At 47.5% G+C, this 14,605-nt stretch overlaps 1 protein-coding gene across 1 annotated transcript; it reads right to left on the reverse strand.

The window, feature by feature from the left end:
• Window positions 1-740: 740 nt before the first annotated feature.
• On the reverse strand, window positions 741-8,632 carry LOC122389676. The gene is made up of 10 exons (XM_043381919.1): window positions 8,426-8,632; window positions 7,708-7,788; window positions 7,194-7,340; window positions 6,526-6,647; window positions 5,522-5,794; window positions 4,500-4,849; window positions 4,196-4,374; window positions 3,391-3,647; window positions 2,544-2,697; window positions 741-1,925 (listed from the first exon to the last, which is right to left on the reverse strand). The coding sequence occupies exons 1-10, from the start codon at window positions 8,522-8,524 to the stop codon at window positions 1,113-1,115; spliced, it is 2,475 nt and encodes an 824-aa protein (XP_043237854.1). The 5' UTR covers window positions 8,525-8,632; the 3' UTR covers window positions 741-1,112.
• Window positions 8,633-14,605: the final 5,973 nt, after the last annotated feature.

Consider the following 14,605-nt stretch of genomic DNA (forward strand, 5'->3'; position numbering starts at 1 on the left):
GGTCAACAATGCAAAAATACAGCATCAGATCTTGCAAGGAGTGCATGAAGTAACGATTCCATGTACTTGAGACAATTGAATATCATTCCTGGCGCCAAAATAACAGTTTTCATATTTCCCCATTGACTTATAGGTGAGGTCACGTGATCAACCTGACTTTATGTGGCATGCGTATTTTGAATTCACCATAGGGCTCAGCCACTCCTAGCGGAAAATTCTGGGGAATTCTCCCCCTGGCGACAAATGTGGGGAAATGAGCATAAATGTGTAAGTCCCTAGAAACTAATTCTTCCCAAGAAGTCCCCCACTACATTAGTGATGCAAGTTTGACTGGGGTATATTAGAGATGCAAATTACATGAAAAGATGTTATATTTTATGTTAAGATTGAGAAACCGTGCTTATAGTGGAAGGTATGTTAATGATGCAAACATATTAGCGAACTGGGAGTGGTCACTGGTCACCTGCTAATTTTGCGTCATTCCGCTAACGCTAGTTGAGCCAGTTATTGCTTGAAGCGTCATAACTTCGGTATAACTATACATCATTATTTGTTGGCTATTAACTGAGATCTGATTTCTTTATCTTTTAAAGAAGACTTAATATAAGAGAGATGGTAGCATCGTCTTGGTGTCATATCTGATCAAAGCGGCCATCCTCCAATGTCCCAACTTACCCCGCGGCGGGGGGTCAGTTGGGCCAAGGCCTAAGGCAAGTTGGTACACTAGGAAAAACAGTTTATCTAAACACATTTTTATTCATGTTTCACATGAACAATCATCGCTAATCCATGCGGGCATTAACGACAAAACACAAACGTTTGCAGTACTCCTGCGGCAAACAAAAAGGCACACACAACGACACTAGAAGAGAATATTTTCACAGCAAGAAAATCACTTTTGGTACCTGAAACACATTTGTAGCGATTATTAACAGCACTTACCTCAGCACGCGCCGACACCACGTTGACAAACAGACGGCGTTACTGTTCATGTACAAAATAAGTTTGAACGCCAACTGTCGAGAAGTATTGGAAATATCCCTTCCGTCCCAACTTACCCCCCCCCCCCTGGCACCAACTTGCCCCGGTCACCCCCACTTCACCTCTATCACTCAGCGCCCCAGGGGGCGGTTCTGGTCAACACAGGTGGCCAGGCTGTGGGGCGCCGCCGACCGCCTGGCGGAGGCTGCCACGTAGCCGTGCTCCCCGGTGCGCGCGGAGCGGCACGGCCGTCCAGCGGGCCAGCGAGCGCGCCCCCGCACGTTGGTGCTGGTGCGACGGGCAGTGCTGGTCGGCTGGACCGGAATCTGGGTGGCGTTCCGCCGGCAGCCCTGCGCGCCTCCAAACTGGTGCAGAGCGGACTGGCGGCCAGCAGTGGGCAGCTGGCCCCACCTCTGCTGAAAGGCAGCGGCAGCCCTCTCCCAGGTGTCGTCCTGGACGACTGCCTCGCACATGAAGGCTGCCCACTCCTGGATGAACGCCACGGTTTGGCGTGTCCGGTCATCTGAGCGTCGCTGCTCAGCTCCACTGACAGCCGCCGCCGCAGCGGCGGGGTCCTCGAAGTCCATTGCGTCGTCGTCGTACTCCTCGGGACTCGGCGACGGCTGGGGCTGCGCGACTCCGGGGGCGCTGGCGGGCGTGGGGACAGGAGGTGACGAGGTGGACGGCTCGGCGACCAGAGGGTCGAACCAGTTGCCTGGCAGCTGCTGGCTGGTCCCCATGGCGATGTCCATCAAGGCCCTCCGCGTCTCCTTTGTCGCCGTCGCCTCCGGCACAGCGCCAGTCTGCTGCCGCACGGCTCGGAGGTGTTTGCAGCCGCCAGTCCGCCGGTTCATCCTGCAGGTGCAGGCGCCGACGTTCAGGTCCACCAGGTAGGTGATGCCGACCGACGTCAGCGACTTCACCTGATAGGTGAACTCCGTCACCTGTGGGAGGGGCAACACATAAAATCCTGTAAAATTCGTATGTACAGTCTGTCTTAAAAGTACCGCGCAAAGTGACGGTGGATCCATCAAGCCTTACTGAAGAAAGGCCTGCTTTACTTTGAAAGTCACCGAACCAATTGACCTGGGGACTGGACGAGAATATCAATTGCTTTGATGACTCAAATTGAGCAGGCCCTTCCTCGGTCAGGCTTGATGGATCCACCGTTGCTTTTTCGCGGACTTTTAAGACAGACTGTACAACATAAACTGACGGACGGTTACTTGTACGAAAATCCGAACCTGTTCATTCGCCCCAGTACTGTCAGCTTGGCCTTTTAAAACAGACCCCCAAAGGGAAAAAAGAAGAAACAAGAAAAAACGCGAAACGAGTCACGAGATGTGGCACACAGCGCCAACACCACGCGGCCCTACAGTGGCACAGCGGTACAGTGACAGACTCTTGTGTGTGAATGCACAGCAATGTGGTTTATTGGTGCTTAGGGGTGCGCCGATTGCATTGGTCACTTTGCACAGCCATGTGGCAGTACGGGTGGGACCAGCATTGGAAAACGAGCTGTCTTATGTGACCTCAATCAGTTCTCGTGTCATGCAAAATACCTGCGTCACAGTGCCCGTTTCTTGGCTGGTGCCGCCGCGGACCGGTGCCGCCCGCTGCCGGCCGTTGGCCACGTCGCACGCCCTCCTGGCGTAGTGCTTGCTGAGCTGGACCGTGACGAAATCAAACAGCTGCAGCAGGTTGAACGCCCGAGTCCTGGAAAAACAGCGCGTGTCAAGCGAATATTTCAACAATTTCTTTGCAGCTATAATTAACGGTAGACTGCCATCGTATGGACACAATAAGGCTTTCAGAAGAGCAGCCAAAAGCACAACTAACAATTTCACAACCTACCCGAAATGCGAAAGTTTGTTTTTCTTCCACATGTAGGGTTAACAGAAATGTAAAACCGTGATATTCACAAGTTAATCCGTGTTAATCCATGAAAGTCACAAGTTAGTAATTAACGTCTTTGACGAAGGGATGTATGGTCCAATTCCGTTTCGGGGGCTTCAGGCTCTGAACTTTGGCAGACACTGGGGAGAATTGCACAGTCCTAGGGATTTTGATGGTGTTTTCGAGAACATTTTACCGGCTAACTCTCAGCCCTCCGACCTATATTGAAAGGAAAACTACTCCCCTGCTTTGGCTTTTTTTCCAATTATTTGTCTTTATTAATTGGAATTTGTCTGTAACTGCAACTTTGACATTTCTTCAACATTTGCCACTTTTGGGCAACCTTACAACTTGAAATATTTTAAAATAGTAATGAATCTATCGCAATACCTCCGGTCACCGAAACAGTTTTACAATCAACTTTAGTTAAAAGACAGGTTTGTCTATGAACGCCAGGTTAACTGTTTTATTTATTGAACCGCAATTAGGTGAAACATATGAATAAAGACTGACCTGTAGAGGACAGAGTCTTTGAGGACTCTGAAGGCGGACTCTACGATGTTGTTCGTGTTGTGTCCCCGGGTGGGGACATCCGTGCGGAGACACAGCGCCCACTCTTGACGGCGGGCAGCGAAACCCTGCAGGTACTGGTCCAGCAGTGGGTAGCGCTCGCCCCACTCGGTAGCCACCAGCTCCATCGTCGTCGCTATCTCCGCCTCATTGTTGGCGTACACGAGCTGTTTGGCTAGTGCCATGATAGCCTGCCTGTGCTGGAAGAAAATGCACAATTTAACTGGTATCCGAGTGTGGGAGGCGGGAGGGGTGAAGGGTGAAGGGTGAAGGTAAATGTAAATATAGGGGGTGTTTGAGATGAAATTAATCAAACTCATTTACGTTCTTTTACAGCTTTTAGACCAGTATCACTGCATGTCTATTCCTGACTGCCAGCCTATGCCTGTCTAGTCTATGCCTGACTGCCTGCCTATGCCTGCCTCTGCCCAGCTGTCTGCCTGCCTCTCTCTCTCTCTCTCTCTCTCTCTCTCTCTCTCTCTCTCTCTCTCTCTCTCTCTCTCTCTCTCTCTCTTCTCTCTCTCTCTCTCTCTCTCTCTCTCTCTCTCTCTCTCTCTCTCTCTCTCTCTCTCTCTCTCTCTCTCTCTCTCTCTCTCTCTCTCTCTCCCTCCCTCTCTCTATGTCTCTGTCTCTTTCTCTGCCTCCCTCTCTCTCCCTCTCTCTCTCTCTCTCTCTCTCTCTGTGTTTCTCAAAAAGGGGTAATTAGACAAAAATGAACGGAAATTCATTCCCAGTAGAAACTACTCACTTGCTTGTCGATGCCATGTTTGCCGTTGTGAAGCCATCGCCAGACGGCCTGCAGCACGTGAAACGTGCACAGCAGGAGCCGCGCCTCAGGCCACACCGCCGACAGCGCGTTCCGCTCGGCCTGACAGTCGTCCGTCATGAAGCACAGAGGGCCGCGCCTTCCACGCCCGCCAAAGGCGCCTGTCAAAGAAGCATTCTCGGTCAAACACGATATTGGATTTTATACACCAATGCACAACTGACTGGACAATTCAGAGTTTAGCCGCCAGATATGGGAATTCATGGCAAATGTAGGTATATCGTACCGTCTGGTAAAATCCCGACGAGCAGCCGGAAGGCTTTGTCCACCACGGCCTCGGTCTCCGAGGTGGAGACGATGACACCGAGAGGCAGACCACCGGCCGGGCTCCAGCACATCAGCAGGAAGACGCGCTGGCCGTGCCGGTCCATCCCTCCTGAGGCGTCGACGAAGACCACCTCTCCCGCGTCGGGGAGCGTGTGGACGCGCTCCATCAGCGGCGTCACCGCCGCGATCACCGTCTCGCCGTCCTCGACTGAGACCGCCGTGCGGACGTCCTTCATGTGGCGGATGAGGTCCATGGTCTCCTCCTGGGTCGAGGCTGGGTAACGCTCCCGACAGTGCTTGTAGTACAGGCTGAAAACACATTGCATTGTCAATTGACTTCCAGCTGCAAGTGGTGGTCAGTTTCATTTTGTGATAAAATACCGATTGCATAACAGTGTACTTATGGTTAAGCTTCAGCTGTCCCACTTGTTCCTGATTCGTCCTAATCAAAATATAGCTTACCCCTCAGCGCATTGAATTACACAAATCCAAGGTGAAAATAATGTTAACCTGCGCTGGGCCGGAAGGGGGGCGTCTAGACGCCATTCCCCTTCAGGTTTTTCACGAAAAGCAGGAAAACGGAAATGACCCTGACACATAGGCGTACGTAATATGATTATCGATAGCTTTTACTAAACCAGAGTGCATTTATCGCAGCGTAAAATGTTGCGAGTTTTTAGCACAACACAATTCATAGATAACAGTAGAACTGGATGTGACACGAAAACAGGCAGATTGCAATAGGGGACCCAAAAATTGTCAATGGCCAGATCAGTCTCGGATCGCAACCACATATCCCAGACATGCGGCCTTCTTTTCTGAGTAGCCCTATCATCTCTGCTCCGTGTAACGATCAATTGCATCTCATATATGAGAATCATGTGTAACTTTATAGGGAAAGTCTTATTATTTCAGATACTGTCCCTACAGACTTGCTAACTTGTGGCAGTGTGGCTTTGCATCAAGCTGTTAAAAACTTACTAGTAGACGGCCATCCGATCTGGGACAATGGCTCGGTCTGCGGCCACCGACGGGTAGGCGCTCCCATGCTCCTCCTGAAGCTGTAGTTTCAGGGTCTCCAGCGCCGTGGAGGGCGAGTGGTGGTGCTGGAACAGCTCCATCAGCCGGGCCTTCGTCAGCTCAGAGACGCGTCGATGTCTCAGAGCGGCAGCGTTGTCCACGGCGTGGTTGTGGGGCTTCTTGTTACATGTCACCCGTAGCTCGTAAGCCGCGCATGGGTCTGTAGACCTATTCCTGGAAAGGGAGGATTCGTCAACAAATATAAAAAAACACGAGACGATGGTGTTATTCAGAAGAAATTCCGCTCCTTCCACGCACTTTTATAGGGTACCAGCAAGAAACCTTTTGAGGCAAGGAACGAGCGAGGTGAAATGTTTCGGATTATCACCGTTTTTAGTTTTCTGAGCCAAGATTGGCACAACTAAGAAAGATAGCGACTTGATATCTTTTCGGCAGCGAACTCCTTCATCAAATATGTAGTTTTTTTTTCAATTGCGGTTGATCGTTTGATCAACTAAGGCGTTTGTAAAAAGCAGGGCTGCGGAGTCGGAGTCGGAGTCGGTCGGAGTCAACAGTTTTGGTCGGAGTCGGAGTCGATCTTTTTTCTTGGCCAGAGTCGATAAGATTTTACCGACTCCGGCCATGTAGTCCGAAAATCGCCTTTCATCAAGTGAAATTGTTGTCTGGTGAAAGCAAAATGGCAATTATCCCGATGATCCAAAGTGGTCAGACAACAAAATCGACCTACGATTTTGATCAGCCTTTTCTTTTCTCCCGAAGTTCACGTCTCTGCACTGGTTCGGTGAACCAAAGGACCAAATAAATGCTTTCCAGAACTAATAGGTCGGAGTCGGAGTCAGAGTCGATTTTGTGAGGCCGGAGTCGGAGTCGGAGTTGGCTAAAGTTGGGTCGACTCCGCAGCCCTGGTAAAAGGTGCCAATGACAAAAGACGGTGAGAAACTTGCCGTTTTGGAATGTTGGCGACAGTCACTTTCAGGCGCAGGGGGCACCCGGTGTCCTTGGCGGATTGGTTTTTCCTCGGACGACTCGGCTTTTCTGGGACGTCGTGGTGACAACGAAGCCTGGCCTGAAAAAAAAAATTGACAACATTAACAAAAGTGATGAAATCAATTGCCACTCATTAGTCCGTCATTTAAATGAGGATGAAAGTTTCTCGATTTAAAAACGTTACCTTTTTAACTGACCCTGATCATGGTGTTTCATTAACCCGCACCTTCCTGCGATATAAAAGAGTAAAAGTTACTGGGTGCAGTGGCGCACCCAGGGAGGAGTCAGGGGGACAAAGGGGTCAGCTGACCCTCCCGAAATCTAGCGGGCCCGCTGGTAGGTGCCCGTCCAGTCCTCCGAGACACCCGGTATGACGGCTGGATGACTGGTCCTCAGTACGCGGCATCAAGCTGGGGATTCATGCAGCCAGCCCAGGCCGCCGGGCCCTCTGTCAGTAGACCCCGACAGGCTTTCATACGGCGGGTCTTTGCTGAACCCTCAGGAGGCTCTGCACCAGCAGAATTTTCCATTGGCGGGCCCAGGTCGAGTGCTCGGGCAAAAGTACCCCCCTGCCGAGCTTTACACGGCGAGCCCAAACTGGTATTTCATAAACTAAAGCTCTCACCCAGTACACCACCCTTTGGCCATTCGACATGGAGTCGTACGTCGTCAGGGTGATGTTGGCGGCCTCTTGGTACAGCTGAATCCACTGCAGGGCCGATTCCTTTGACGCCGGACATCGGTAGGCCACAGTGGTGCCCTCCATCAACTCCTGAAACGAAATAATGCAAGGTCTCACTGGGGTATTCTTGTCTGGGACCAATGCACGATCGTATTACCGTAATAGTCAGCTATAATGCAGATGACAAATACTTAGTGACAAGACGCGTTATATTCAAATACAGATCACCGCACACACCACTCATACCAATAATATTGTCATTCACAATTGATAAAACTTTGTTACCGAAGCCTGTGGGGAAAGTTGATAGTTCCATTTTAAAAATGGAAGTTTTCATTCATGAAATGATTGCAACATGGCTCAAACCAATTACATATAATATGTGTTACTGCAAATTGAAATTGCCATCATCGGCAATTGCTATTGCTTTAAGCAAATTGCTATATTTGATGCTCACCGGTTCCAGGTCAGGAATCATATCAAGCTTCTCGCACAAGATGTACTTGGCATCAGCCTTCCAGATTACTTGGAAGTGATCCTGTTGGAAGAAGGAATGTTCCATAAAGTTAGTGGCGGACTTGTACCTATTCAATATTTAATATCAATATAGTAACAATGGTTACACGACTCATAATCTTCACTTACAGCATTTCTTAAAAATTACCTATGTAAAGATTATAATTCTGCTGGTGATACCTATAGCCATGTGGGTAAATGTCAAGTTTAAGTCCTAAGCAGATTTCATGGATAATTTTTTCATATTCTTACATTATTTGGCCGGTACACATGGAGGTCCCCGCTTCAAAATTAGTTAATTTTGAATTTAGTGTTTCCGACCATTATTTGACATCCTGAATCCAAAAATGATACTTATATGTCTCGTAACTAAAAGAAAAACATAATCAAACCTGAACTAACCTTACCTTTTCACCTATAACCTACCAATCTACTACCTACAAACCTACAATGCAACCTAAAACTTACAGCCTAACGTAACCTAAAACATAATTTTTTTGCTGTTACAGATTTGTATCAACAGCGTCACAGTTATAGTTAGGACCTAAACTTGACATATACCTGTATTTCTTGCGCCCTAACCCACAACAACAGCAACAACAACTGTATTTCTTGCAAAGAACATGCACCTAAAATGGAAATACTTATTAATCACCAACCTTTTCCAGCATCTTGAAGCATATATAGGCCTCCGCAATAAACGAGCAAACATGAGACACGAAAAAGGCGCTTTGGATTAAAAGGCGCGCCAGTGGCATCGGAAGAGCTGCCAGATCGGCTGAAATCCCTAGCGCGATTTCGCTTTTTTCCAAGGTGCCTAGAATTCCTCTAGGAATGGCTGAGCCCTATGGTGAATTCAAAATACGCATGTGGCATTTAGGAAAAATCTGAGATATACAAGTTGTAAACGGTCGTCAAGTTAGATGTAAGTGAATCCTAATCTATAATCTAAGATTCGGAATCAGGTGAGCCCCTACGATTTGGACCAAACTTGGTCAGTGGATAGTACGTAACGTCCTGATTACGACGCACCCAAAATCTAAGCTCGGCCCGCCACATTTACGAAGTTACGGATGTTTGAATTTCAAGGTCATTCGGGAGAGCCCCTACGATTTCCGTCAAAATTTGTGTACGGACACTCTAGATGCTCCTCATTACGAATATCACAAAATTTAAGCTCGGCCCGCCATATTTACAAAGTTACGGAGGTTTGAATTTCAAGGTCATTTAAGTGAGCCCCTGCGATTTCCGTCAAAATTGGTATACGGACATATTACATCCTCCTCATTACAAATATCATAAAAGTTAAGCTCGGCCCGCCATATTTTTCAAGTTACGGAGTCACAAAGTTACGGAATTTCAAGGTCATTCGGAGAGCCCCTCCGATTTTCGTCAAAATTTGTATGCGGACACATTACATGCTCCTCATTACGAATATCGTAAAAGCTAAGCTCGGCCCGCACTATTTCAAAAGTTATTGACGTTTGAAACTCACTGAAATTCAAACATCTCTAACTTTTGAAATAGTGCGGGCCGAGCTTAGCTTTTACGATATTCGTAATGAGGAGCATGTAATGTGTCCGCATACAAATTTTGACGAAAATCGGAGGGGCTCTCCGAATGACCTTGAAATTCCGTAACTTTGTGACTCCGTAACTTGAAAAATATGGCGGGCCGAGCTTAACTTTTATGATATTTGTAATGAGGAGGATGTAATATGTCCGTATACCAATTTTGACGAAAATCGCAGGGGCTCACCCAAATGACCTTGAAATTCAAACCTCCGTAACTTCGTAAATATGGCGGGCCGAGCCTAAATTTTGTGATATTCGTAATGAGGAGCATCTAGAGTGTCCGTACACAAATTTTGACGGAAATGGTAGGGGCTCTCCCAAATGACCTTGAAATTCAAACATCCGTAACTTCGTAAATATGGCGGGCCGAGCTTAGATTTTGGGTGCATCGTAATCAGGACGTTACGCACTATCCACTGACCAAGTTTGGTCCAAATCGTAGGGGCTCACCTGATTCCGAATCTTAGATTATAGATTAGGATTCACTTACATCTAACTTGACGACCGTAGTTGTAAGACCTCTGAAGGACAATAAGTCCTGCAAGTCTCACCTCCCTGTGAAAGTTACTCTGGCACTGAGAGCGTTGCAAGGTTGCGACATCTGAGGATCGTGCAGAGGTTCATGTATGACGTCATAGGTCAGTGACCTGACCTGACTTGAAAGTGCGGTTGGTGTCACAAGGTCCAGCGTGCATCAAAGGTCAGAGGTATGCCAGGTTGCAGCTCTCTATTGCCTGGGTGTTTTGAGCTATCGCGAAAACTCCCTTTGGGGCATTTACCACTTGTGCTCAAGTGCACCAAGCCACGGCCAACCCTTGGAAGAAAAAAGTGTCTGGATGCCAGGGCTGCAAGTGGCTGCAAATTTTCACTGGCTCCCCTAATAGATAGTGTCTTAGTGCATGCGATACAGCATTATTTTCAGTTCATCCTCGTAAAACTTTTTTTGCTGGGCTTGGTTAATTCAGTGAACGAAATGTTTAGTGGTAGAAAAAATATAAAAAGTTAACCTAATTATAAGACATTTTGAACTGATTTTGACTACTTGCCTTCTATGGCGGAATCGTCTAAACATCTAAATTTCACTTTCCATGCAAAATGGATGCTCAACACCTAGCAATTTCATCGTTCCGCAAAATATTCAAAGAGCGTAAAAATCGGCTATGATTATCCCCCTTATGAAGTGTTACGGAACGCTGTCTTTAACGATACTTTTGTCTACGAAAAAATGTCTCCTGAGCCATGCAAATGCACTAATCGTAATCTTTGATGAATTTTCTGTCGACTAGTATGCGTTGTTTTCCAATTTTCGGAAAAAAGTGTCTTTGAGGTTTCGCGAGGCTAGACCGGCCCGATCGCCTACCGTGCGGTGGGGGCCCCAGGGGCCCCCGTGGCCGCAGCAGGGCCCCCGAGAGCCCCAACAGGGGCCCCCGCGGCCGCAGAAGGGGACCCCGCGGGCCGCAGCAGGGCCCCGTGGTGTCTAGCAGGGCCCCAGAGGCGCAGCAGGGCCCCTGCGGTCTCTAGCAGGGCCCCCCGAGCCGCAGTAGGGCCCCCGCGGTCTGCAGCAGGGGCCCCCGCGAGCCACAGCAGGGCACCGCCTAGTCGAAAAAGTGGTCCGACTAGTCGGAAAAGTCGGACCGGTGTCGACGCCCCTGATGATTAGATCTTTTCTTTTGTACCAGACAGATTATGCGCAAAAAATGTATCCAAGAGGCAAAGCCAGAGCGTAGGTATGAGAGTTCGTAGAGCCCGATGCTACTTGCGGTTCGGTGTATGCCACAAAACTCTTAAATAAATTTCTCAATTAGCATAGGGCAATAAAGAACATGGTGAATGCTGATTGCCCACAGCGAGCACCACAACATTTAGAAACCGGTGATCTGAGCGCCATCTTCAGTACGTTCCATTGAGCTCATCCGGGTGACCGCCGAGGCGATGCTCCGCCCACTGCGCGCACATCCGGGGCGGGTTTCACCAATCAGCGACGCTCATCGTCTGTGACGTCAAGGGGCATTCGCTGTTCTGCCAATGAACGGCCGGCTTACGGAATGTGGGCGGAGCTCCGCCGGCCATGGGAATTTGGAGGCGCCCGGTTTGAGTCACTTGGCTTCGGACTCTAAGCAACGAGCACCGGACAGCAGTGGGCTCCGAGAGCCATCAGAGCAGACGGCAGCAGCAGCAGAGGAGAAAGATCACTACCGTCATCCACCGCCACCCGTCTGGAGACTGCAGAGAAAGGCGTCGCACCACCGTCACCCGCCGCTTTTCACCTTCACAAGGTAGGTCCGGGCTATTTGCACCGGCGCGGTGATTACTTTATCAAATACCGTTTTTACCTAAAATTAACCTCAATATCACCTAATATGTCCTGAAATGTTAGAAATACGGGCATAGATATTAGAACTTAGAGTTATATCAGTAGTGTCACCACATGATCGATCAGCTCATAGAGTGTCAAAGTGTAGGTACCTAATTTCAGTAGTGGCGGAACACCTTCAGTTAAGGGGGGGGGGGGCACCGCTGACTTTTGGTCGCATTCTTTCCATGCAACGCCCATAGGGCTAATGTTAAAATGCCAAAATCAAAGGGGGGTAGTGGGCACGGCGCGGTGCCCCGGTGCCCTCCCCGTTCAGCCGCCTGTGCCTAATTTCTGCCATAGGTAACATGGTTGTCGTTTTGTATAGGATTAATAGGGCCCGAGGAACCCTACCAATAATTTCGGAATTCTATGGCGCTGCATGGTAAGAAAGAATATCTTTGGTATTCTAAAATAAACCATTAGGTAAAGCCCCACCAACAAATTTCGGAAATTGGCGCCCGTTAAGTAGGTATCTACCTATTTTATTTTTCTTAACCCTATTACTGGTGGGGGGTGGGGCCGATTCGGCCCCCACCTGCAGTTTTTTCCTCTCGACGGAAAACCACTTACGCTAGGGGCTCGAAATTTGGTGACTTTTCCTTGCTATTCATGGAGCACATTGTATATTTTTTGAGTTTCTAGCTTGCGCAGAGGCGTCTCCAGGACGAGTTTCTCGGGGGTAGTTTTGGTCCAGCTTTAACTATTTCCGACATTTACCGCTAAGGCAGCGACTTGCTTAGCTTTTTTCTCGATAGGCGTTATCACAAGTGCATTCGCAGCCATTGGGGTGACGTAAGAAAAGAAGAAAACATCTGGCCCCAAGAACTTTGAATTATCAGTCAGCATGCAAATTTTCCCTGATGTGTGGAGAATCTACGATTAATTTTTAGAGAAAATTGCTTTTAAAATTTTCATATTGTGTTTTTCCATCGTTTGAACAATATATTATTTTACTAAGCTAGAAACACTGATTATAAATAGTTCCAGCATCATCGTCAAGAACAATAAGGAAGGCTTGAAGTGAATACAATAATCTAAACGGTTTTGTAAGATGAAAAGATCACTTCTAAAATTGCATGTAGAAATATTGAAGGCAAAAGTTCACCTTTTTCACAAGACGGATGTCTATAAACCTAATCAACGTGTGACAACTCAGACGATATTTCGTCGCCTACAGCCCAGCTTTCCCTAGTGACCGATAGAGGCGCTGCTATCGATGTCCGCCCGTACCGCCTAATGTGGTGATCAGTGGCACAACTCGTCATATGTATGCACATATAGACTATGTGACGTCATTTTACAATGACAATATTGGAATAGGTTGATCCAGGTACCTCATACCTGAGAAAGGGGGGAGGGGTAATATCAATGTACTGCCCCCCGTATAAGCGTGCCTGAATCCGCCTATGCTTAACAAAAACGTGTATTTTGTGCCCACGTTGCATATTTTACATGATATATGACACATGTCATAAGACACATGACATACCTACCTACTTACCATGACAAAAACTCAAAACATCATCCCAAGTTAGCTTACCTGAATCTGCTTATGATATTTGAAATATCCAAAATACCGGAATATATAGGCATATGAAGGTCCAGTGCATGAAGAAGGTTTCCCTAAATTCTCATCAAAATCGGAAAAAAACAAAGAAGTTATAGCATTTTTAGTGAAACTGATGAAGTGAAAAACGCATTTTGTCGAAGATTTTGCTTCCAGTACCCCTAATTTTTACCTATTTTACTTTTTATACAAAGTTAACGATGAGAGCAATCAAATGGCGTTTGTCTCATCAAGATCGGACGTTTAGTTTTCGAGTAATCAAGGGGGGGGCCGAATCGCCCCCCCCCCCCGGTCCCCTCCAGTTAACGTCCAGAAAGCCCACCAGTAATAGGGTTAAAGGGACCCTCCCACCTTCAAAAAAGTTTATGAATTGGCATGAAAGTGATGTCGCTCGGTTCAGAAAGAGCGAAAACAAATATCTACCAAATTTCACCGAAAAATATTCACCGGTTTTCAAGATATAAGACTTTTACTTTTGTTTACTTTTTTGGGATCTCCGCTGTTTCTAGCGACTTTATTTTAGAAGTGCGGCGTTTGCGGCAGATGTTGCGCGCAAATAGCATATACCACCGCGTGCTACAAAACGTTTTAGTCAAACATTTAAAAATCGTTAGATATTTGCGCTGACGTCACACATTCAGAGGGGTATTCCTAAGCATTAGCCCCTCTGAATCAAAATGCTGCAATTTTGAAATTCAATATTTCCGATTTAAGGCATTTCTCGATGTTGTGAGTGCCGAAACCGGTAATTGTGAGCCAGGGACCCCATTTTGGCTATCTCAACTCAAATCTAATGTTAAAGGGACCCTCCCACCTTCAAAAAAGTTTATGAATTGGCATGAAAGTGATGTCGCTCGGTTCAGAAAGAGCGAAAACGAATATCTACCAAATTTCACCGAAAAATATTCACCGGTTTTCAAGATATTAGACTTTTACTTTTGTTTACTTTTTGGGATCTCCGCTGTTTCTAGCGACTTTATTTTAGAAGTGCGGCGTTTGCGGCAGATGTTGCGCGCAAATAGCATATACCACCGCGTGCTACAAAACGTTTTAGTCAAACTTAATGACGGACGTTCGAAAGCCTGATGACGTCATCAGATTCCCGTAATGGTTAAGAGATAGGGACCAAGCTGGTCCCACCCTGCAAGTAAAGGGAAGAAATTTCTTGAATACCATAAAGCTGCGGGGGTTGCGACCAGGATAAATGGTGGTTTCTGAGCCTGGCCGCAAACTTGGCTATCTCAACTCAAAACTAATGTTAAGGTGGGAGGGTCCCTTTAAGGTGGGAGGGTCCCTTTAAATCAAAATTTATGGTTATTCAGCTAGTGCAAGTTTGGAATCA

Source organism: Amphibalanus amphitrite, unplaced genomic scaffold (genome assembly GCF_019059575.1).
Source record: "Amphibalanus amphitrite isolate SeventyFive unplaced genomic scaffold, NRLGWU_Aamphi_draft 000367F_arrow, whole genome shotgun sequence".
Classification (NCBI taxonomy): Eukaryota; Metazoa; Arthropoda; class Thecostraca; order Balanomorpha; family Balanidae; genus Amphibalanus; species Amphibalanus amphitrite.

Bases quoted from the DNA above. Each gene is read 5' to 3' on its own strand.
- LOC122389676 (XM_043381919.1), bottom strand. From the start codon at position 8,524: ATGCCACTGGCGCGCCTTTTAATCCAAAGCGCCTTTTTCGTGTCTCAT. The intron at 2,698-3,390 runs GTCAGTCTTTAT...CTGTTTTTCCAG, and splicing joins AAAGACTCTGTCCTCTACAG to GACTCGGGCGTTCAACCTGC. The intron at 1,926-2,543 runs GTATTTTGCATG...CCCCTCCCACAG, and splicing joins AAACGGGCACTGTGACGCAG to GTGACGGAGTTCACCTATCA.